Here is a 25,577-nt window from a genome sequence, read left to right as displayed (position 1 = left end):
CACACACTGGTGGAGGCAGCTACGGTTGTAGCCACAGCTGCCCTGGGGCAGACTGACAGAAGCCAGGCTGCCATATTGCGCCATCGGCCCCTCTGGCCAACACCAGTAGGCTGTAGGGTAAATTTATTATATTACACTATATTATATTATATCATATTATACTATATTACATTATATCCTCTTTCACATTAGAGCCACGACAGGACCCACTAGAACATGGGAACAAGTAAAAGTGAAATATAAGAATATTCTACAAAATGGTAATATTTATCACTTATATTGCTTTTAGTCTCTTGAAAAGAGACCCTGAAATAATCTGTTTGTTTGTTTATAACAGCAACCAAGAAAAGGGCAGAGCAAAAAAAGACAGGTGGTGGTCCTGCACCCCCTCGTCAACAAGTTGGTTAAGTGAATAATACCCTCACGGGAAAATCGATATCTCTCTATGAGCACACTGTCGCGCTGAGCTAAAGGATCCTGTCTGTCCCGCAATATACGCTGAATTCTGAGGACTCTCCTTATCAATCTCGCACCTTCTGCAATGGGTGGCTCGCGTAAACGGACAGGACATGGCTGCGACAGACTTCCCAAATCCACCTTCGCTTTTATAGCCGTGGTCTCTCATCTTGATTACACGAAGTAATTTACTATTACTACTCTATAATATGAATTACATCTGAAATAATCAAATACATGAAATAGAATGATTAATAGTACATTTCCCTTTTTTTAGGAAATGACCTGTATGTATCTGTATGGAATCAATAAAAGGATCAAATACTGCATTATCTTTAGTTGCATTGATAATATTTATTTGTGGTAAAACAGTGGTAAAATGTCGCTGTTGCTTTCGTATAAATGAAGCAGACATACCTGCGTGGCCGCGATCTAATCCTGTTTACATAAAGTAAACCTGCTCCCGAGCAGGTTTACGCTTACGGATCTGTTGCCATGACAGCAAGTCCCGGATGAGCTTCGGAGAACCGAATGATCCAAGATCACGCGAAATCGTCAACACTTACTTAGCGAGGTACGAAGAACGGACCCCAGGGGCCCGTTCTTCGTTCTTTCGCGTGATCTTGGATCATTCGGTTCTCCGAAGCTCATCCGGGACTTGCTGTCATAGCAACAGATCCGTAAGCGTAAACCTGCTCGGGAGCAGGTTTACTTTATGTAAACAGGATTAGATCGCGGCCACGCAGGTATGTCTGCTTCATTTATACGAAAGCAACAGCGATATTCCACCACTGTTTCACCATAAATAAAAAACATCAATGTAACTAAAGATAATGCAGCACCTGATCCATTTATTGATTTCACACAGATACATACAGGCCATTTCCTAAAAAAGGGAAATGTACTATTAACATTCTATTACATGTATGTGATTATTACAGATGTAATTCATATTTCAGAGTAGTAATTGCAAATTACTCCATGTAATCAAGATGAGAGACCACGGCTATAAAATCCAAGGTGGATTTGGGAAGTCTGTCGCAGCCATGTCCTGTCCGTATACGCGAGCCACCCATTGCGGAAGGTGCGAGATTGATAAGGAGAGTCCTCAGAATTCAGCGTATATTGCGGGACAGACAGGATCCTTTAGCTCAGCGCGACAGTGTGCTCATAGAGAGATATCGATATTCCCGTGAGGGTATTATTCACTTAACCAACTTGTTGACGAGGGGATGCAGGACCACCACCTGTCTTTGTTTGCTCTGCCCTTTTCTTGGTTGCTGTTATGAACAAACAAACAGATTATTCCAGGGTCTCTTTCCAAGAGACGAAAAGCAATATAAGTGATAAATATTACCATTCTGTAGAATATTCTTATATTTCACTTTTACTTGTTCCCATGTTCTAGTGGGTCCTGTTGTGGCTCTAATCTGAAAGGGGATATAATATAACATATTATAATGTAATATAATATTGGATAATATAGTGTAATATAATAAATCTACCCTACCGCCTACTGGTGGTGGCCAGAGGGGCCGATGGCGCGATATGGCAGCCTGGCTTCTGTCAGTCTGCCCCAGGGCAGCTGTGGCTACAACCGTAGCTGCCTCCACCAGTGTGTGAATGTGAGAGTGACTGAATAGTGCTATTGTAAAGCGCTTTGGGTGCCTTGAAAAGCGCTATATAAATCCACTCCATTATTATTATTGTTATTATTAAATTACTTACGAGTTTAATTTGTCAGTAACTTTCTGCCAGCCCTCTCTCCTTGCTTTTGCAGCCTTGCGTTCTGATTAAACTCTGAAACTCCTGAAATCCCTCACTCAAGAGTTCTTGCTCTGCTGCCGAAAAATACCGAGCGCGCTCCTTCGACATTTTCGCCGACCAATCAGAGGGTTGCCGATCAATGTTTCTACTATCGATGCGTAGCTCCTTTTGCGACACCCAGTGATCTCACATTACTTCATCCAGCTGTACTAATCGTCAACAGCAGGTGTGTTCAGAGAACCGGAATAGCGAGCTCACGGTTAGCGCGATGATTTGATCTTGGATGTAGTAAGCGACGTACGAAGAACGGGCCCCAGGTGTGTGTTACCCTGGTAACTGATTCAGGATTGAAGTTGATGCTCTTTCTGGAACAGAAAACCAGAGTGTCCCTCATCTCAGGGTTAACAAACTCAGAGTTGATAGCCAAACCTACTTCTTGGAATACCCACATGGACATGGTCACCTAAAACTTGGATGGTGTACATATCAATAAAAGAAGGAAAACTGTTGCATAAGCGAAAACCTGGAGCGATCCCTTATGTGTCAGGACTCGGAACAGTTAAGATACAGTTTCTCTAAACACAGCGTCTCTGTGTCTTTTAAACCCCAAAACATGCTGCACCAAAAATTGGTGCACCCCAAGGATCGGGTCTCCCAACACAGAGTAATATAGTGTACGCTGTGAAGTGCCAGGAGGATTGCCATGATTTATACATCGGGGAAACCAAACAACCTCTGGCGAAGCGCAGCAGATAAAAGCTAACTCATCAAGTCAGGACTACGCAGTCTATACACACCTTCAGGCCAGTGGACGCTCTCTCAATGACTAGGATGTGGTGGTGGGAGGAACGTTGGTTTGGGCGGGCAGTCAAGGAGGCCATTTATATGAATGTATGGTGTCTTCACAATATGTATCTCTGCAGGGATGCTTCTTTTGGGAATTGTACCTTCAACCTGACTGTGTTGGACTGCTTGCAGGGCATCAGGAAGGTGAGGTCAATGTGCCATCTGCTGAGTACTTGAATTTAAAATCTTAGTTTATTGGATTAATGACATTTTTTTTTTCCACAGTAGATGTTCCACACTACCTTTTTTCTGTGGGCATTATTACATTTTCTGTTTCTTTTAGTGTCTATAGTACAGTTTACACACGTTACATTTACATAGATCAAATTACTCTTGTAATGTACTGAGTTCTACATTTTTAACATTTTTGTTATATCTTTTATATCTTTATATTTTATTGCTCTGCTAGACCATTACTGCAGCCATCTTGCAGCTTTGTTGCCGATCTTTCTGCCCTCAGTTTTGTTCAGTTGTTTACAGAGTCAATCATTCTGTGTTTCAGGCTCTGCAGCATGGCTTCTTCAACTTCGAAACCTTTGATGTAGACGAGTACGAACACTATGAGGTATGAATACTCGCATCATTAGTTGCCAGCCGCTGCCAGTGTTTACTTCATCAAGTCAGTCTTTAAAATTCAGTTAGAAGGGAAAGGTTTAGAAAGACAAAAAACCAATCTGAGCCTGGTTGACAGTCATATAACTTTAGACATCAAAGCAAAACACGAAGAGAGTCACTCCAACTGAGTTCTGTCTACATTTGTAATGAATTAAGATTTGTTTTAAAGAAAGTCAGCACAAAATTAATACAAAATTCAGCGTGTTTGTTTTGCAGACTAAAAGGATGTTTACTATTCTCACATTATGTAGACAAAAGCACTCCTTGCAGAATGGAAAGAATCTTACTATAATGCGCAAAATCATGAGTTGAGCAAGCAAGCTTGGCACACAGGTACATCTTAGACCCCTGTCGCTTCTTATCTATATCAAATATTGATGGAAATACACATAAATATACAGGAAGTTCCCCTTGTTTACATAAACAGCATCTACCACTCGTATTTGTAATTTTCTTAATTTGATTAAGTACAGCTCTCAGGGCATTATTAGTTAAAATTTAACTGACAAATATTCAGGATTTTCATCATCATTTCTTGCGTAGAACTGCAAGCATTCATTCATGATCTAAATAATTGATAGTCTTGTAATTAGCTTTGTTAATCTGATGTGTGTGCTTGCTTTTACTCTTAATGGAATTTTGACTACATCTTCTAAAGGTTTTTTGTTGTTGTTGTTTTTTGTTGGTAGCGCGTGGAGAATGGAGATCTGAACTGGATTGTACCAGGAAAGTTTTTGGCCTTCAGTGGTCCTCATCCTAAAACTAAAGTTGAGAACGGTGAGTGAACGTGTTCAGACTGCAGCCTGTCTTTTCTGCAATAGCAAGGGAGTCGGGTGTGTGTTGTTTTAGCATATATTATCATTTTCTTGTCTGTTATCAATTTGGTCGGTTGTGGAAATGGGGGGTGGAGTGGGTTTAGGGTTAGAACACCTCCAGTTACATCATCAGAAGGTCAGATACCATTACCTCAGCTGGGGTATACCAGGGATGAGCATTTAATTTACACGAATTATGAGGTCCGGGGCAATAAGATAAACTCAGTCTGCTCAGTATTCATTTTGTGTCGTTATAAACTTTTACTGGTAAGAGTAGACGTTAGTTAGGCATTGGAAAATGTGAAATGTTTTTGCCCCCTGGTAGTGTCTCCCATGGCAAATTGAATGATTCAAAAACCCCTAAGAGCAGAAGATCCAGGGAACAGTTTACTTTGCCTGGGATAGGCTTACTAGGGCCCCCGCCCTCAAGCCAGGCCCAGGGAGGGTGCCTGAGGGTAAGCTACTGGTGGCTGGTCCATAGTCTGTAGGGCCCGGTCGGGCACAACCCGAAAAGGGACATGGGCCCACATACCTGTAGGCCCACCACCCGCAGAAGGCGACGTAAGCGTCCGTTGCATTGTGTGCTGTGTGGTTCCCGCTTGCAAACAGTCAGGTTCTTGTATTTTGTCTGCACATTGGGCCTCATAGTGATTGAAACACAGCTCTCTGTTCTCCACAAACTAAGCGCTTGGCTATGTTGCTGCCGATGACAGAAAATAAATACTTAAAATTCCATATTTTAGTAAAAACTAGAGATGGCACGATACCACTTTTTTATGTCCGATACCGATATCATAAATTTGGATATCTGCCGATACCGATATGAATCCGATATAGTGTTTTTTTTAATCAATAAAAATGTTTTTTTAATATCTTGCTGCATTTTGTATAAGTTCATACTCAAGTTTAAATAAACAACAACACTAAAGCTATTCTGTTATACCTGTATGTAAAAAAAAAAAAAATACACTGCACCCAAAATATTTCATAGTTCAGCAAAACTGATCAATCTAATAAACTTAAACCTACACCATCATCCCTATTCTGGTATTTTAAAGAGTACTTAGCAGAAATATTAAGCAACCTAACTAATAGGGTTGCAAACGCCCAGCAAAATGATGCTTAATTGACGTAATCAACTTTAATCTGACGCAGTGTGGGGAAAAAAAAAAAAAAAAAAAATGCACAGAAATAAATTATTTTTCAAGAATAATTAAATAGATTCAACATCTTTCTTCAACAGATTTGCAGACTGCACAGATGGTATCTTCCCAAAGGGAAAAATACTATCCGGTTGTTCAGTGATGACGCGACGAATCCTACTTCCGGGTCTAAAGTAGTCTGCGTTTAATATGGCTTTTGTGTTGTTAACATGTTTAATGTTATGTATTTTCTTCTATTTGATCTCAAAAAGCTCCTAAAACAGTCAGTGATCACTGTTGACCTCCCTCGGCTTTTATTACCACTAATCATTTATTTAAGCTCAGTTTTTAAAACCATAGGATGAAACTACAGCCCAGCCCATGCAGCAGTATATGAATGACTAACCTCATATGTGGATGGATCTCAGTTGTTCTCCTGGCTGAAGTTTGGTCCTTTTACAGCATCCTGCCATGCGATTACATTTGTTCCTGACCACCGACAACACTCACGTTAACTTTTATCGAGTGGGAAAAAAAGTTAGCTTGTTTATATTAAGCTAACATAGCTGTGTCGCTAGCGGTCACGTAGCACATCATTATATACCAGCTAGCCCAACTTCAGTAACCCTACAAACGTCACTGCTGTTTAGTTTTCTGTCTTCATTTATGCTGGAAGTGATAACAGAGCTGTACGTTTTAATTTGTTTCCAAAACCCCGCAGTCAGGACATGCTATATTGTATTTAGATAGAAGCTAGCGAGCTAACTCCCTGCTAACTTCTAACTCCGTTAAATGTCATAAATTCCGTTTTCATGGCTGCCTGGATGTTAAACTCAATTGTTACACCTGGTAGAGCAGAACGCTGATCATTTTATTAAAGATGAAAGACTTTAGACAGTTTTTCAACTCTCAGTAATGCCATAGTGATCGTTTGATATATGGACCTGCAGCGGAGTTTAGACCCAGACACGGCTAGTGACGTCAGACTGAACAATCGGATAGCTTACTAGGGTATATTAGACTTAACAGTTACTATATACAGTAATGGACTTCCATACATTTTAGATTAAAACAGATTAAAACTTTGGGTGTAAGATTCAGATAATTATTTATTAAAAGCTAGACATTTTAAATGAGAATAAGAAAGAAAAGTATGTCTTTGTGCCCCCTTTTCCCTGTTCATGCCCTATCGGCCCCCCTGGCTAAACTTTGCTAGATCCGCCCCTGCACAGTTACCAGCCGTCAGCTGCGTAGAAAAGGATCCTGGTGTAGAAAGTAATATTAAATCAATTCTAACAGCAGCTTATCAAGCTTAAACGTGCTGCTGTTGTCCAGCCGCTGGTTTCCTCTTTCTGGCGCGAAGTGGGGCAAAAACAAAGAAGAGAGATGGACTTTTGACAGAAAAGCAGATCAGCTGATCATTAAGCAGTTTCATGATTGAAGTAGCAGCAGGAGAGGGAGGGAGAGAGAGGCAGTCGCTCCATATATCGGTTGTTAAGCTTAACGTGGGAATGCTTTACAAACATTCAGAGATGAACTTAAGCATTTGCTTTACTTCTCTCGGGGATAACTTCCTCGGAGATGAAATGCTGGTTTGGTAGCTATGCTACAAATACACACAGCCGCTCTATCACGTGATGCATACTGCTCCGACGTGCTATGGTTATGAGCCGAGTTACGCCGTGTCGCAAGTTTTTTGAGGTGCTTTTTTTGATATTTAATGGATCGGATTCCATTTTTTTTATTTCTCTCCGATATCCGATCCAGTAATTTACATCAGTATCGGACCGATACCGATACGTAATATCGGATCGGTCCATCTCTAGTAAAAACCCTACAATCATCTTCATGCATCCATTAGTAAATTAAAAAAACAGTAGTCTTCTATATAGTTGTGTTGTGATTTGCCACAGACTGCATGCAAACTGCATGAATGTATACTTATGTACTTTAAATCTTAATTTACCATTGACCTCATGTGGGCCAGTCAGCAACAACCAAGGGACTAGATGTGGCCAATGGGCCATACAATGCTCAGTTTGCCCTATTGGCTGGCTCAGCAATGCTCCTGTCAGGAGGAACTAGGGAATCCTATATACAGATGACATTCAAAAATCTGATCTTGCTACTCACAGATGTCCACAGTTGAGTGCACAATGCAGTCACTGGGAACTTTGTTATGCTGCAGTTATATACTAGTTCACAAGAAGTAGCAACACTGTCCTGTAGCTAGTGCTTGTATTGAGTGTGTTGAGTAGCAGATGCTACTACCACAATGCCGGATTTACACAGCTTACTATCCCCGTCTCTGGGTGCCAGGAGACTAGTGTTAAATGGTTGTAGCATAGGTCTGAAGTATGGCGGGGTCACATACTCCTCTCCTGCAAAAGCATCAGTGAAGTGTTGAAGGGGTTTCTGAACTGGCTTCTAAGTATCCTGGTATGTAGGTACAACAGGCCTGGTTTTCATGTTGACAGAGTGGGCTTTAGATGGGGTCTTTCCTATTCCAGGACCCTCTCTCAAGCATTAGCAGTCTTCATTCCCAGTGAGTGGCTGTCATGGTGATGAGCTGGTGGTGAACTGGTAGACATGGCATAGAAATGGCCTAGGCGGTATTGGCGTTGTCGTGTTGTGTCATGTTATGTAACACATAAAATAATAACCAAAAAAAAAAGTAAATCTTTCATTTTTATGTAAAAAGGCATATCAAAGACAAATTAACATCCACCTGCGTTTAGTAGAGATATATAAGTTTACTGTGTTGCATAATGTGTAAACTACAAATGCCTTTAGCTTGTAAATATTGGTGAAATCACCAGCAAATGAGGGAAATTGATGTTTCGTTGTTGTTTTTTTTTTTTTTTTTTAATAGATCTTTTCAGTCTCTAATAATTATATATGTAAACTACATCCCTGTCTCTACTCAGCTGGGGCTCTCATTCACTCTTACAATCTTCAGTCTAACACACATGCACACACTCCAGTAGGGTTAACAGTTTATGTTACGGAGTTTCACTTTTACAAGTTGTAAGCTGTGTACATCTAAACACTTCAAATAGATAAACTGTTGTTCATTAGCCATATTAACTCTTTAAATCTATACAACTTTTACTTTTTCATATTTTTTTTTCTCATTTCAGACCAGTTGATTTAGTTTTGCACTCACCAATAGCCAGATGAAATCTGTAATTTTCTGTAAACTTCTAGCCTGCTTGTGCCACTGTGGGATCTTCCCACGTTATCAACTGCCCTGTGCTGTTCCCTGTTTGAAGCCCGGGGACAGATTTGGTCAAAAGGCTGTCTTAAAGAGAGATTGCTGATTGTTAATTGCTTTCATTCAATTCAGTTCAATTCAGTTCAATTAAATTGTATTTATACAGCGCCATATCACAACAACAGTTGCCTCGTGGTGCTTTATATTGTAAGGTAGACCCTACAATAATACATACTTAGTCTTAGTCTTGGTTAAGCGTGTAGCGGAGATCCATGCTCTCCCTCAGCCCTTCCCACTATGGTTTTCCATTTGGTACCTAGTTCATGAATCTATCTGAAAATGTGAAATTATACACTGTATGCCACTGGTTGGCTAGTCACTCGATGATCATAAGAATGACTCCTTCATGAAAATCCAAACTGCAAATTTTGAAACTCAGCAGCAAGGGAAATGGCCAAACCGAACAGCGTGGTCCCAGAGCCTGAAAAAAAAAAAAAAAGCAGGCGTACAATCGCCTCGACATCTGCCCTTGTTGTTGTTTTTGTGTCACATACAAATGATGCCACAACTTTTAAATGCATCGCTATAACGGTCCACATGTTGAGGTGGTATTCAATTTTAATGCAAAACAACAGAAACAGTAGAGTTGAGTCAAGTTGAAGGATGTCATTTACAAAAACATTTAGGAATATTTATGTTTAGTGCTAATAAAGTAAGAAAAAAGTTGGTAAATGATTATTTTCCTGGGATGAGTTGGGCTATTAATTCATATTTTGGGAGGAACTGAATTACATATCTATTCAAAACTGCCCGACACAGAAGTTGATCAGTTAAAATTTCCTGCAAGGGGAATATTCATTAAAATCTTGGGTAGATTGTTTGTCACCCAGTGATATTAAAGTGCTTATGCAAACAGGCCACCACAGCAGATTGGGGATCTGGCGTAAAAGTCTGCTGAGCTTTTTCATGCAACCCCAAGGAGTATTGTCTTTAATGGTCTCATGTTAGTGCAATAGTTTATGCACTCACCTATTTGGATCCGGGTTAGGTTGTACCTTTCTAGGTAAAGGAAGCAGTAGAGCAGCAAACTTTTTTAATTTGTTTGTTTTGTTGCAATACAGACTGTTTTTTCGTCACCTCTGTTCTCCTTAGGAAATGAGAAAAGAGGCAAATACACCAGGATCAAATAAGCAGAAACAATATATAGTGTGTTCTGAGTCAAATGACAATGATGTGGCATCACAGCTTAACCAGGTGTGATTACATTGACCAAAGTCAGGCCAATCTAGTCTCCCAATGAAACAAAAGCATTAAAGGATGTAAGTGACATCTATTGTCATTCTGCCTACTGCAGGTTACCCTCTGCATGCTCCTGAGGCTTACTTCCCATACTTCAGAAAACACAATGTGACTACTATCATCCGTCTTAACAAGAAGATCTACGACGCCAAACGCTTCACTGATGCAGGCTTCAGCCACTACGACCTTTTCTTCCCAGATGGCACCACACCCAACGACATCATCGCACGGCGCTTTCTGCACATCTGTGAGAATACAGATGGTGCTGTGGCCGTCCACTGCAAGGGTATGTCCTGTCCTCTATCTGGTTCTGATGGTGTAGATGTTAATTAATATTATTAATAATTCAGTGTCCAACCTAAACCCCCCCTGGTCAGTGGCTCACAGTTTTACTGGCTCATGGCTTTTTATTAACTTGTTTAAAACAACAACGACAACAAAAAACCTTTAACACAGTATTTTATATTATTTCACTTTCAATCTGAAAAAGTATTATTAATACCTTGAAATAAATATGATGTAATACACCCCATGCCCCCCTTTAGACTTACCCCTGTTTGCTGCAGGTAAGGCTATATGTAATATAGGATAGCTGGCATCAGCCTTGAGCAGGCAGGATGAATAGTTGCAGCCCTAATATTTACATTTTGGAGCAAGTGAGGGGATTTTTCCAAATCCCTAGACCCTTCAGGCAGGCTTTAGAAGTTTAACGGAAGTGACCAGTCTATTGTCATTTAGCATGTGGTACTTATCTGCAGTTGGTGCAGTGAGTTAGTGGTGTTCATCCACAGAGTTTGTGATAGAAACAAACAAGAAGGCTGTTTGAAGTCTACTTTAATACTTCTCTGCTGACTCACTGGTTCACTTCTTTGTCTTTCTGTCAGCTGGTCTGGGCAGGACGGGAACTCTAATTGGCTGTTACCTGATGAAACATTACCGCTTCACAGCAGGTGAGGCCATCGCATGGATACGGATCTGCAGACCGGGCTCTGTGATTGGACCCCAGCAGAACTTCTTAGAGGAGTAGGTCTCTCATTATTTGTTTGATTGTATCTCTGCCTTTCATTTTTGTGAGTGTTTTCATCTTTCAGAAAGAACAACAAACAAATTCTTAAGATGTAAAGATAAACAGTATTCAGTTGTATGATGCATCAAACTAACTTGCTTCCAAAATTTACTCATATTTTGTCCACAAACATCTATAGTTTTGGTAAGTTTACATATACTCACTGTGGGCATTAATGCTACTGAAATTCTGGGCTTTTAATTGTTTTTTTTGTAGCTGCTCTTTTTGCAGGGTGGAATGATTATATAGTCATACATCGTATTTAAAACAAACAAAAAAAAAAGATTGGGGGCACAGGTTTTAACCATCTAGCTGTTGAGTTCGGCTGAAGCTGAATAATTTTGAGGTAGTTGTTGTTCTTCTTCCTCTTCATTATATCCTCTTTATGCAGTGCACCAGTACCACTGGCAGGAAAACAGCCCCAGAGCATGATGCATGAGCAGCACCATGCTTGACAGTTGGTAGAGTGTTCTTACGTTTGAAACACTCACCTTTACTCCTCCAAACATATCTCCTGTCATTTTGGCTAAACAGCTCAGGCATTTTCTCATCTGACCATAAAACATTTCTCTAGAAGGCATTTGGCTTGTCCATGTGCGCAGCTGCAAATTGCAGTCAAGCTTAAATGTGTTCATTTTGAAGTAAGTGCCCCGGTCGGCGCCCTCCAAGTCCATCCTGAAGCAATACTCACTTCACTGTGGATAGGGACACTGTGTTTAACTTGGTGTTCCACCAGTTTCCTGTCATCTGAGGGTGAGAGCTTGGCTCGTTGTCCAGACCTTGGCAAAGTGTCGGCCAATCCAAATAAGTTGTACTTTTGTACAATTCTTGGAAGTAATGCTCTTGGGAAGTATGGTTCTTTAGAAAGTGGTCCGGAAAAATATCTTCCCAACTTGTGTAAATCTACAATTCTCCTTCTCAGGTGATCCTGTCCTTGTGATATTTCTTGGTAGTAGCAGGACCTGGTGATCTTGTTCATGTTTCACAAAGATGAAATTAGAATTGAATATCACTCCCAGGTTACTGACAGCTGATTTTGCATAAACTGATAAAGGAAAAATGAAGGACTTGATGCTTGGATGCAGTTTATCTAAATGAGTTTTTTTTTTTTTTTTTTTTTTAATTGCACACATCCATTCCCTAATATAAGATAAGACAGTTTCAGCAGTGTCACCACTTACAATGTCATTTTACCATAATAAGCACAGCCTCAGTGCTGTGAACCTGAATGTTTTTTTTTTTTCAGTTGCATGATGCAACTATAAAAGGTAACTTTGAGATGGGTCAGTAATTGTTGTGGTCAGAGGGATCAAGACCATATTTTTTGATGATGGTTGTACAGAGGCTGTCTTTAAGTATTCTGTGACACTGCCAGTGGAGAGAGAACTGTTAATTATTGAAAGTAACCAAAGGCCTGTGACATCTAAAACTTCCTAAAGAAATTTTGGAGGAGCCTCTATGTATTATTTTGATTCTGTGTGCATTAAAGAAAATCCAAAATAAATTCAAACTTGTGCACCAAAATTATAATACAGTAGTAATACAGTCATAAAAGATGTCTGTATTATTCCACCATCCAAAAATACCTTGCCATCCATGCATGTGATTTGTGAAAGTAAAGCTCTGACCACCACTGTATCTACTACATAAGTGCAGTGTAAAAAAAAGAAATAAACAAAAAAACTTAACCATCGTTTGGTGTAATGCCAGTTTGTACCACAAGATGGTGCAACAAGTTAATGTCACATTCATTCTGCCCTGTCTACATGAATGATCATGGGTTACGGGTATTCTAGTAAATGTGAGAAGCACATGAAAGTAAATGGAAGGTGTGATACTCATGACCACCAGCACTGACTCCCAGAAAGAAACCAAAAGAAGTGAAACAGAAAATATTGTGATAGTAATATCATTGTTTTTTTCAAGAAACCTTCTGATAGGGCAGTCGACTTTTAAATTTAGTTTTTAGAAGATTTAACTGGTGACTTCTATATATTCAGTTTTATGTTTTGGTGACTGTTGAAAATAAAGTTAATTTTATAGTGCCTCAAAATAGCCTCATCTTGTATTCATCCTGCATCTGAAACAGTGCAGAAACTACTTTAATGTGTGACCATCCAGTTTTGCTCTTAAAACCTGTAATCAGATTACCAAGTTACTGCAGGCTAGTATAGAGCAGCTCAGTTTGTTTTGTCATTAGGCCAGTTTCTGTGAACACATGTTTGAACGTGGTGAAGATTTCAATCAGCACATAGTGGTTTGAGTCTGAGCTTTGCAGCTACTCAACAAACAGCTGAAATTTTTAACTGCTTAAGTTTTTTAATTGGTGATCTATCACTTCAAAAACAATGTTTTATCCAGTGTGACAAATTAATGTTTTGTTGGGATATAGTAGTTTGCAGTTCAGGGTCCTGTTGTCTGTAAGTTAGTTAAAACAAGGCTCAGTTTGTCCTAGTTATATTGATCCTGTTTATTTGGTTCTTCAATCCAATAAGCCTTCAAACCCACAAGAGATTTAAGATTAACCAAATAGGTTTAAGGTTTTGTTGCTATATTAATCAGTCAAACAACAGCTTCAAAGAGCAAAAAGATCCAGGGTCTGGCTGACAACAACTTGATCCGACAAAAACATTAATCCAAATAAGTTTTTTATTTGCATGAGACAAAATTTAAGCAACTGTGAAGCAGGATCTTTAAGGAAAACCAGTTGTAGCATTAATAGTGATGTGTGTTTGCATTAACAGGAAGCAGGCAGCGCTGTGGTCACTCGGAGACAATCAGCATTCCCAAAAAGCCAAGCAGGAGGAGAGGGCTATGCCTCATCTCATCACCAGTATGGAGGAGCTCACATTAAACCCTACACACATCAACACAAACCCTAACGGCAACTTGTCCAGATCGCAGAGCTCCGACCAACTACATGAGGTAGGACACACACACAGTACAGGCACATTGAAGAAGCTTTGTGTATGTGACCTGAAATTGTCCTTACCCTCAAACTTCAGCATTCATAATCATAATCAAAACACATTATGTGATCTTTATCAAAAAAAAGTCTTGTTTCTTCTTTGTGTTTCTTATCACATTACAATATTTCAAAGAAGTGAATTTTCTGTGAGGTAATTCAACAAACTCCCAAAATATTGCACAATTAAACATTGAAAGCTGACCCGCTTTTATTTAAGTGTATTGAGCTTTAAAGATTGAACTGGTGTTTAGTTTTTGCATGACTATTTAGTCTTAGGCTTTTCTTGGTGATAGGATTAAGTTGGAAACAGGAGCTTTGTCTTTGACTAATGATCGGTCAGGATCAGCTATTTGTTGATGGTTCACTTTTAATCACAGGTATTAGGCACTCATTGATATTCTTTACTTGCCGTTAGTTTTTCTTTTACATCATTATGATTATTCTGTCATTATTATTGTTAATAGCATCATTTATTTATTTATTGTGAGTTTATTCTTATTGTGAAGTGCAACATGTCAGCTGTCATACGGTATTTTTGTTTTATGTTTCAGGGTGACCAAACAGACGGTGGGCTGGGCCTGACTCAGGGAGACAAACTGAGAGCCTTAAAGAGCCGACGCTTCCCCCGTCCAGCCACTACTAGTGCCCTGAGGTACTAAAAGCTAACCAAATCAGTACCACCCATTACAGCTGAAACTTTTCAGTGGGAAAAATGTGATCTCTTCAAACTCAGCTGACTGCACATTTCCCCAACTTATAAGCGGTACATTTGCATAATGGTTGAAACTAGCAACACTGACTAACTAATGGGCTGTGAGGTCAGTCTGATGACATGATTTTAAGTCACGAGGAAGGAGGAGAAAGAGAGAGGACTGCTCACTTGTTGTTATTCATGAGAAATATTTTTAGTTCAGTGCCAAGCAATTTTTCAGGATTGGGAGTCCTTCCTGCAATCAGAACACACACTTAGGGCCGTCCGAAAAAAGCCTGCCGTGCAGCGATGATATTTTTGTGAGAGGGTCCCCAAAAGTTGATTCTGTTCATCTAGACGTAGCGTTTTCAGTGGGAAAAACGTTTCGTCACTCATCCAAGTGACTCAGCTGACTGAGGGTTTCCCCAAGCTTATAAACAGTACATTTGCATAATGACTGAGACTAGCACCACTGAGGGAACAATGGGCTGGGAGGTCAGTTCCTTGATCATATGCAAATTCTCAGTAGCATGGGAAGAAGAGCCTTCAGTTGCTCTGCTCCCAGGCAGATTATAACCTTGAAATCGGTTCAAGTGTGCATATTGAATGTGCACTTATTGTTTATTTTGTCTTGTTTTTAAGTGTTCTTCGTGCTGTCTTTCTTCTGTTATGTTTTTTACTCTTATTGTGAAGTGTCCTTGGGTGTCTTGTAAGGTGCTTTTAAATAAAATGTATTATTATAATTATGTGTAGACACAACCCTGGTTCAGCCTTTGAGTTAGGTGTGTTAATTTACGCTTAAACGATTCATAGTTCATCTTTTTCTAGAGCTTGTGACAACTACAACCACTTTGGGCGATATGAAGCAGGAGTGGCCAAAATAAACTTTCTCAGCTTTCACACAAGCAATTGAAGTGACTACCAGTGAAAGCAAAGGATATTGTTGACTGAGATATGAGGGGGTGGTAAATTTATTAAAGGGTTAACTAGTTAACCAAAGTCTGGAATTTCCACTGGCAATCAAGCATCACCTTAAGGCTGTGTGCACATTGCTTTATATGTGGACAGAACATCAGAGCTCCTGGGATCCTAATGCAGTTCCTGAGATATTAAATTGGTTTCACTTAAAGGAATAAGCTACAAGAGACTGTTGCACTGCAGTAACTCACAGGCTCTTTTCGGGTGGCCCTAAGTGTGCGTGTTCTGATTGGAGGAAGCGCTCCGAATCCCGAAAAACTGCTTGGCACTGAACTAAAAGGATTTCTTATAAACCAGGACAAGTGAACCCTCCTCTATCTTTCTCCTCCTTCTTCTTCCCCTGCTCCCCCTGCTGAAAGGTGGCAGGCTGATTTTTCAGGCACTGGCATGTAGTCTGTCTTGTCTTAAGTTTTGTTCGGAGCCTGCATTGACAAAGATGTCATTTTTCAGAGTGGAGGAGATAAATGTGCACAGTAGATCAGCCTCACAGCCACTCAGGTACAATTCCTCACAGCCAAACATATTACAGATTTCCTCAGAGCACACGAGAACATAGGAATCGTGACTTTTGATCACCGTCTCTGTGTCCAGACTGTCAATGGGCGCCACTTCCCCACTCAAGTCCACCAATTACCCGACATCCTCCAATTCTGCTGCAGCCAAGAGGATCGGGAAGAGTCCATCATCAACAATGTCAAACATCAGGAGGTCAGTGATCCCAAAGACCTCCTTTATCACACCCATCTCACCTACATCACATCACCTCCTTTATAACCTACTGCTTTTCATCTTAACTCACTACTCGCCTCCTTTCTTGCTCTGTAGTACTAACACACTACCTGTAGTACCTGTCAGAAGTACTAGTGGCTGTAGCTGAAGTGGTAGAGCAGGTCACCTACTAATTGGAGAGTTAGTGGTTCAGTCCCATCTGCTCCAGTCTGCATGCAAGATACTAACCCATGCAACACCAGATTTCTTTAAGGCACTTGATCAACAACTCTTAGGGTTGTCTGATGCAGTGAAGTATGAATGTGTGTGAATGTTAGATAGAAAGTGTGTGTGAATGGGTGATTGAGGGAAGTTGCGAAAAGAGTGCCCTGAGTAGAAATGCGCTATACAAGAACAAGTCCATTTACCATTTAGTAAAAGTACTTGGCTGATTTTCAACTTGTGTTTTAACAATGGCTGATTGAACCTGATCTGTTTCAGGTTTAAACTGGATTTAAATGGATTTAAGCAAAAGTAACAGGAATCCGGTTTAAACCAGTGTAGTCACCTTTACACTGACTTGAATTCAGATGGAGCAGACGTGTTGCATTATATTAGCTGTATTGTTTGTTGTAATAATTTGTTTGTGTGTTGTTTGCCTGCTGACTTTAGCTCAAATCTGAGCTCTCGATTGGCCAGCTCTCTCAGTGATCTGTACGCTGCTGACACCGAGAAGGACAGGAAGACTCTGTACTCCTCTCTTCCTCCCCCGTCCTCGTCTTCTATCTCTCTAAGCTCCCCGTCATCATCTTTTACTCCACCATCTGTCTCTCGCTATGGTAATGGACCTCGCAGCATACAGCATGAAGTCAACAACAACATCAGTCTATACAGCAGCCCTGCAGTGCCCCCTACAGGAAAAGGTCTGGTTCAACCAGGGCCTCAGGACTTCAGGCCCTACAGGGGCCCTGGGCCCTACAGTGCAACAAAGGGCCCCTCAGGACGCTACCTGAGCCGCTCCATACCTGTAAGTCCTCTGACACAGCAGCAGCTTGGCCCCTCCCTCTGTGTTGCTTGGCTTTCTGTTTTCATGTCACTAACACACTGGATGCGACAGCAGATTTCTTTAAGCCACTTGAGCAGCAACTCTCAGGGCTGCAAAATGAACAGACTTTGATTGGTGAACTTCAGCCATGACATAACCAGGTTAATGACCTGCTACACAAAATAGTTTTGGTCTTTACTGTTTTTACCCTGCATAACCCGCTAAACAGGGTGACTGATTTTTTTTTTTTTTTTTTTTTTAGATGAGTCGCTCAGTTCAATCTCGTAAGGCCCTGGTTTATTTGATTGACAGGTGTACAAATTACCTGTAGTCACAGAATAGCTCCTTTCCATAGTTTTTGTGGATTATTTAGTACTGACTACTCAGTATATCTGTGCATAGTGTATGCATGCTGGCTCAAGAAAGGGCCAAACAACTAAATCTGAGGATGAGTGACATCACAGGGATACATACTTTTACATACAGTCTGCAGGTTTACAACAGCAAAATATGAAAACAGAGTTCAATCTTGTATCTGTGACTTCTGTTTTTTTTTTTTTTCTCTTTCTCCCCCCAAGTGTGTTAATAATGTACAGTAGTTGCTCTGGAACATTTTGACTCTCAGCCAGTAAAAACACAGCTTGTTTAATAGCTGATGTTTCCAGTGTGTTTCTGATCCATGACCTCTGCTGTTTTCCGTTTCCTTCTCTGGTGTTTCTGATCTGATCTGTGTTCTGACTGGACAGTAACGACAAGAACAAGGGATGAAATGATAAGGTGTCACCACTTCAAAATAGAACCCCATAAAAAGCAACACGGTATAGGATGAGCTGCTGAGACACAGAAGCCTCAAAGCCTGTAAATAACTCAGTAGTCTGTTAACAGATAAGTAATTGACAACCATTCTAATAAATATGTTTATATGCCTTATTGTGTTTTATGTTCTCCTAAAGATTTAATATTTTGTACATATTATTGACAAAGATTTACAATTATTAATACAATATGCAATATTTGCAGGTTGAAAAACACCTTGTCATTAGAACTCTTGTTTTGTTTGTTTGTAATTTTGGGGGTTTATAAGTGGGATGTTAATGATCCTCTCGTTACTTTTTAATATCATGATGAACCTGGTGAATCTCTGTTTTCAAAGATGTTGTTTAGTTAATGGAGGTATGAATCAGTGTATTTCTGTGGCGTTTCGCTCCTTATGTTTCTCTCAGTCATGTTAACGTCACTCACACTAACACAAAGCTGCTGCTGAGCTGAGGAACCTGCTCAGATCTCAATCCCTAAAAAGAGTTAACTTATTGTAACTAAAGTTTGAATATAACACATTTGAGAGGGGGTTGTAGGTGTTACTTGGATATGTTTGTGTGTGAACATGTAGTCGTCAGCGCTTGATGACAAATCCAAATTCAATGATCTAATTTTTTTCAGAGGTTTAACAACTGGATACAGCAGGTAAAATGATCATTGAATCATTGAACATGCCACCAGTTTTCTAAGTAGATATATTTCTAAAGGTGTTCTTGAGATGAAACTCTCACCTGATGTCAGTAACAACACATTCACTCCACACATGCAAAGAAATCCAACTACATATGTCTATGTCCGAGTCTGTGGAGCTTGGAAAGAGAAGTGACTGGACTTTAAGTTTCTTGAAGATGTTTCACCTCTCATCCAAGTAGCTTCTTCAGTTCTAAAACCAAATGGTGGCGAGTCTCAGGTATTTAAAACCTAGTGGGTGTGTCTCTTAAGAGGGTCATTGACCCACTATTGATCATGTCCGTCATCACATGAGCCAAGGTGTCAAAAAGGATGTGGGTTATTATTAGCAGAGGTTTCGGGGGAAACCATTGTGATAGCTCGTCCTATCGTGTAAACTATTGACACCTGATGCAAGATGTGAGTGGGTGTTAAGGCACCTGGGAAAGGATCTCAAAACTACATTGTTGGTGGCAGACAGTTGGGGTCCTAAACCACCCCCTCTGTTCTAGGATGGTCGTTCACAGTGGGCATAAACGGCCCCTTTCACTCCTCTTTCAAACTGTCTGTCTCCTCTGTCCAAAATATGAACATTGGCATCCTTGAAAGAGTGACCTTTAACCTTTAGATGCAAGTGTACAGCTGAGTCTTGTCCTGTCGAAGTGGCTCTTCTATGTTGTGCCATGACTTTGTGAAGTGGCTTAGTTTGTGTTTGGGAGTTTTGTCCTTGGGATGAACCAGTTTTTGTCTGAGGGTGCGGTTGGGTCTGAAGTACATTGGGAGGTCATACTTATGCAAAATTCTCTTGGGTTTCTCTGATAAACCTGCTACATAAGGGATGACCATGTTGTTCTGTTTGTCATTTGACCTTTGTTTTCTGTGCATCTTTCCTGATTTGATGAAAGCCCAGTCGGGATAACCATGTGTTTTAAGAGCTTTCTTTACAGGGGTGTGTTCCTTTTCTTTCCCTTCTGCTTTAGAGGGAATGTTTTCTGCTCTGTGCTGCAGGGTCCTGATTACTCCCAAGTTTGTGATGAGTGGTGTGAGTCAAAAAGTAGATGCTGGTCTGTGTTTGTTGACTTACAGGGAAACCCACACACACAGAACTGAAGAAGCTTCTCAGATGAGAGGTGAAACTTCTTCAAGAAACTGTAGATATCCATACATTATGTGTAATAATAAGAAATGATAAAGGAAAAAGTATTGAACTGATTAAGAAAGGGAGGTGCAAACAGGCATGGAAAGTCATGACAGCAGCTGAAATCTGTCAGTAATTAGAAAGCAATCCTACCACTTAGTGCAAACTAATATCAGCTGGTTCAGTGCCAACTGATGGCCTATGAAAAGGTGTCTCATACAAAAGAGTCATACAAGAAACATCTCAAGAGGGGTAAAACATACTGATGGCATTGGCTACATTAGAATTTTTACACTGCTCCAGTGAGTTCCACTGAGCACTGCTGAAGTAGAAAGAACATCATTACACAATAAACTAACCACGACCGGGTGGCCTCTGCAAGATTTCAGACAGAGGAAGGGAAAAAAATTCTGTTGTCAAAGAGCCCTAACATATTCTGGTCAGATGAGACCAAAACTGAACTCTTTGAATGCCATAACACACACCATGTTTGGAGGCCAAAAGCCGCTGCATATCACCCCAAAGACAACAGTGAAGTTTGAAGGTGGGGACATCATGGTGTGGGGCTTTTAAGTATACGGCAGTGGCAGTTTTCATATAATTTGAAGGAAGAATGAGTGGAAAAATGTACCAAGACATTTTTGATAAAAATCTGCTGCCAGGATGATGAAGATGAAACGATGGTGGACATTTCAGCAAGACAGCGATCCCAAGCGCACAGGCAACAAAACTCTGAGCTGGTTTCAGAGAAGAAAATAAAGCTGCTAGAACGGCGCAGCCAGTCAGCTGACATGAATCTGATTTCTAGAATAGAAATGTGACCTCATGAGGTGTGATCACAAACTCCTAAGGCTCTGCACATAAAACACAAGACCTTGTCCCTCCTGTAAAGCGTTTGTTACCTCAGAGCCTGAGTGAACAAGTCATTTAAAACTGGATCCAGGAATTTTAGGGGAAAATGCCAAGTCAGCAGTTTACAAGCTAATTTCCCTAACATGCTGACATGTTAGGGAAATTAAGAACAGTTGAACCAGCAAAAATGAATGTTTTGGAGCAGTGGGAGGTCACAGTGCTGACCTCCTACTTATTGAGTCCTAAGAAGGCTTACTAATCAAGACATTGCCAACTATTGATGAACTGAAACAGTTGTAGGAAATAGCAGGAAATGGCCCAGAATTCCTCCTCATGACTGTGCAAGCACTATAATCAGCTACAGGAAGCATCTGATGGAGATGCTAACAGAGGTTGTACGAGTTAGTAAATTTAAGGGTTCACTTCGTTTTTTGCAGCATGCACTGTGCGTACAGCTTGGTTTCTGAACGGTTCATAAAATTGCTGCTTAGTCAAGGTATTTGTGAGGGCTTTAGCATACATGTAGGCATACATGGACAATGCAATGCTACTGTGACAGAGACTATATATGTTAGCCACAGCACAGAGAAATGTTGTCATCATATATTTCTGATGAAAAACGTTGTCAATTGTGTAAAATGAGCTTTCGGAATAATGAAAAACTGAGCAGCAGTGTTTGCTGTAAAAATGTGGGCATGTCTGCAGAGGCACAGTGCAAATGGTCTGCAGGGAGCAACACACAAAGACACTGTAGATACAACTCTGTTTAGACACCTGTGTGCTTATTTTAGTTTTACACAATCAGAAAATTCCTATGTCATTCCCAGCTACATTTATGTTGGTGCTTGTGACATGAACCAGCTCCAGAGTACTGTAGAGCTTTTCATGTTTTCAGCTATGACTTTAGAAAGAACTCTGAATTTTCTTGTACAGACTTTTAAGGTGGCCATGATGTTTATGATCAATATAGATTGTAAATATCACGATGAACAACCGTGCATAGGACAAAAGTTTTAGATAAGCCCTGGTTGTTATAGTTGATTTCATGGATGTCAGTTCATCTGGAATTTCCTTTTCCCACATCGTCCTCCCACAGCTCTGTTAAAGCCCCCCACAGGAAATGCAGGGATCACATTTGCCCTAAAGTTAATCACACTGTTTGTTTTCTCTTTCAGTCTCTTCAGTCCGAGTACATCCAGTACTAAAAATACCCGACTGACCTGAAGACATTTTTCTTTTATTTTTTCTCTCCACAACCCGGCTCCTAAATTGGATGTTCAGAGGGAACCTTCAGATGTTTTCTCTGTCAGGACTGAATCTCCTGTGAGGTGATGGCTGCTTGCTCGTCAGACTGTGTAAATGAGCTGTCTGTAAATAAATAGTCCGCACACATGAAGATATATTTACATGGAAAATATATATTTTATATTTGTGACAGAAAGTTGTATTTTTGTTTTAATGATCAGTGTAACTTTTTGGTAAAGTGAGGGATCAGCTGATGACAATTTGCTCTGTCATCATGGTTACAGTATTTCCGTCCGGCTTCTGATAGGTTAAACAGCATATTGTTTGGTTGATGTGACGATCAGCCCTCTTTTTTTGTGTTTGTGTGTCTAATTTAATCTAAAGGAATACCATTATTAATAGCAGAAGAATAAGGGACCCAAAAACAGAATGTCATTAACTAAGCTCAGGGTGTTAAAGTGAGAATGGGTGTGAATGTGTGCGTTGTCTTAAAGAACCAGTTTAGTTTTTTAGCGTCGTGATTGTAAAATGAAACCTCACCTCTCTGAATGAATTTGTCAGACTGAATTAAAAGTTTGGTAACAAGGAACCATTTCCACTTCAGTACAGTTTAGAACAACAAGAAGTTAATTCAAGGCCAGATTTCTGATATTTTGGCTGCCATCTTTTATATACAGTCTAACCAGTAGAGCTGGAAGGGAAACAATTTGAAGGAGATGAACAGTAAATGGAAAATGATTAGCAGGCAGTGAAGCATGTGGTTGTATAGTAATGAGTTTAAGCTGTGGGATCAGGGTTAGTTTTAGCCATGTGGACAGCAGACATGCTCTTTACACTAGAAGCACTTGTTGCTGTGAGTAGCATCAGGAAGCACTTTGTGTTTAGCTAACGGTGTCAGTCTGAAAAGGGATTCGTGTGTTTATGTGGCCCGTAGAGTCCTCTTTTTAGGAATGACTGTGATCTTCTGTGTTGTTTTATGTGGAAAATAAGTGTTCTGTATTATTCTAAAGGTTATCGCCACAGGAGCTTTCTCTAGGAAACAGGAAGTTAAACTTACTTTCTCTGCTGGTACGTCCTCCGAGAATGAGCCTCTAGATTAGAACACCTTTTACCTCCGGAAGCCCCCGTGACTTTTTAAAGGTTTATGAAACATAGAACCTTTTCTAGCACCTCAGGATTTTATTTTAATTTAAACCTGCAAAAACCCAAAAGTTGGACTCCTGTGTAAAATGTAAATAAATACAATACAAGGATTTGCAAATGTGGTAAACATTCTTTATTCTCATTATAACACAGAAAACATGTCTGAGAACATGAGCTGAGAAAATGTGCCATTTAAGAAAAATATGAGCAGTGTCAGAAAGAGTGGGACACTTTCACATTTCCCACAGTGCAGCATTCCCTCTGCTTCCAACAGCACTCCTCTCTCCTCTGGGAGAGGAATGTTGTGCCTTTCTTGTCTGACAGAGGGTTGTAGCTGCGCAGCACTGCAAATCATTGCATTGAGTCTTTATTTACATTTCCAGAGTCCTAACAGTGTCTCTGTAATTTGGATTGTGCATAGATTAACAACTTAAGCCACAGACAGGAGTGAGAAGGTGTCATTGCACCATGTCATTTCTATCTGTGTGCAGAGGACTGAACGTGAGACCACATCAGCTGACTGTGCTTCACCTTACTGCTGCTTTTAGCCTGCTGTAAAATACAGGTTTCCTGTGTAACTTTCCTGAAGCTTTAAACGCTTGATGACGACATCAGCACAGTGTTGTCTTCCTTTGCACTCATGGTGTGTGTAAGAAATGAGTTTATATGTCATTTGTGGCAGATTCCTGGGTCTTTAACATTATCGTGGGCAAATAAAATCAAATCTCCAGCTACCAACCCAGAGAAATCACTCGTTCTGAAATCTTTATTCGATGGTGATGTCCCTCGGTCACATGATGGTTTAACTAAACTGACGTGAAGTGCCTTAAATATCTCATGGATGAAAGTCACATACAGTTCTGAACAAATTTATGAGACCACCGGTTTTACACGAGAACAAATATTTCAGAAGTTTTTCACAAACTTGTTTAAAACTGAAAATTACTGAATTCCCTGAAGTTTTTATACCCAAACTTGATCCAGGACAGTGGACTGTGAATCGAACGTAACGTCCAACCACTGAAACGAAACTAATTTTTCTGTTTGCAAATGCATATAAATAAGTGTAATTTGGCATCTGGATCAAAAGGTAATTTTATTAATCTCATTTCTAAGAGAGACGTGGGAATAATTATGTGCTTTACTGTTTTCTGCTTTTTTTTTTTTTTTTTGTAAAGCAGAAAACGTGAAAAGTCATGGATAACAACATTAATGATATTTTACAACATTAAAAATAAGATTTTCTTTATAGAGCTTGGTCAGAGTTAGGTCGACTGTGACAAAACGTGCACTAGATGGTGGTCTGATACATTTGTTAAGCACTGCAAATATAAGCAATGCACAGAAGGTTTTTATTTTTGCACAACTTGTTGCTGTTATGAAGAAGTGGAAATGGATGTCTGATGTGTATTTAATGTCTTACTCAAGTGTTTTACTGAGGGAACGTTTAAAAAAACATTGTAGTTTTTTTGTCTTTTAGCAGAATTTCTGTCTGAGCAATAACAGGAAATAAAACAATTCCTCCAACTCTGAGTTTGTTCTTGATCTGTTGATGCTACCAGAGTGTGGTTTGGAAAAGTCTGGAACAGGACAAGTCCAGGTCAGACCCAAAATCGAACCAGTCTTAAAGCTTCGTTTAACCCTTAAGTTTTGTGGCTCTCTCCCAGTGGAGGTGCATGTCAGATGTTAAGACTCTGAGGTGCCACCTCCTGAGTGCAAAGATGTTTTTCAAGTTCAGGGACAAAAACGTCCTGCAGTGCTCGCACGTGTGCTCCCCCTCTTCTGCACTCGGTCCAAGCAGCGCTTTCACCTGAGCCGTGCCGCTGTGTCTGCAGCTCACCGTGTCCTGTTGTGTGCTGCATTTGAGAATAAACTTTTCTGGACATGACCAACCTGATTCTCTACAACATTAGTTCAAGTGTAAAACACACATGTATACAAACAAAAGCCAAATCCAGCATAGAAGAAGCTGTCCCAAGTCCAAGACTAGTGTGGGATGAACGACCAAAGAAAGGAAAAGTGCAACACAAATAACAGAAGTAATGATTCAGTAAATCAGAGGTCAGATATCTCAGAGCCTGGGGTGGGGGGCTGTCCAGAC

The 25,577-nt window shown here is 40.2% G+C and overlaps 1 protein-coding gene across 3 annotated transcripts in view; it reads left to right on the top strand.

Moving 5' to 3' along the window:
* The window catches only part of cdc14ab (cell division cycle 14Ab), a 32,880-nt gene extending 7,871 nt beyond the window's left edge, over positions 1 to 25,009 (top strand). The window contains exons 6-16 of one of the 3 annotated variants that reach the window (XM_085437836.1): positions 3,147 to 3,213; positions 3,572 to 3,634; positions 4,374 to 4,461; positions 10,210 to 10,440; positions 11,039 to 11,177; positions 13,965 to 14,145; positions 14,740 to 14,840; positions 16,308 to 16,355; positions 16,449 to 16,565; positions 17,238 to 17,592; positions 22,264 to 25,009. In XM_085437836.1, coding sequence (XP_085293962.1) covers positions 3,147 to 3,213; positions 3,572 to 3,634; positions 4,374 to 4,461; positions 10,210 to 10,440; positions 11,039 to 11,177; positions 13,965 to 14,145; positions 14,740 to 14,840; positions 16,308 to 16,355; positions 16,449 to 16,565; positions 17,238 to 17,592; positions 22,264 to 22,293 — 1,420 coding nt within the window. In that variant the 3' untranslated portion in view covers positions 22,294 to 25,009. The remainder of the gene's footprint in view (positions 1 to 3,146; positions 3,214 to 3,571; positions 3,635 to 4,373; positions 4,462 to 10,209; positions 10,441 to 11,038; positions 11,178 to 13,964; positions 14,146 to 14,739; positions 14,841 to 16,307; positions 16,356 to 16,448; positions 16,566 to 17,237; positions 17,593 to 22,263) is intronic. The other 2 variants (XM_085437837.1, XM_085437838.1) reach the window with 2 other exon arrangements.
* The last annotated feature ends 568 nt before the right edge of the window (positions 25,010 to 25,577 follow it).

The sequence above is a fragment of the Copadichromis virginalis genome, linkage group LG17, assembly GCF_057382275.1.
Source record: "Copadichromis virginalis isolate Kocher_CV1m ecotype Utaka linkage group LG17, C_Virginalis_male_GT1.1, whole genome shotgun sequence".
Lineage (NCBI taxonomy): Eukaryota > Metazoa > Chordata > Actinopteri > Cichliformes > Cichlidae > Copadichromis > Copadichromis virginalis.
Note: the sequence above shows the minus strand (reverse complement) of the source record. Positions and strands in the feature narration are given on the sequence as shown.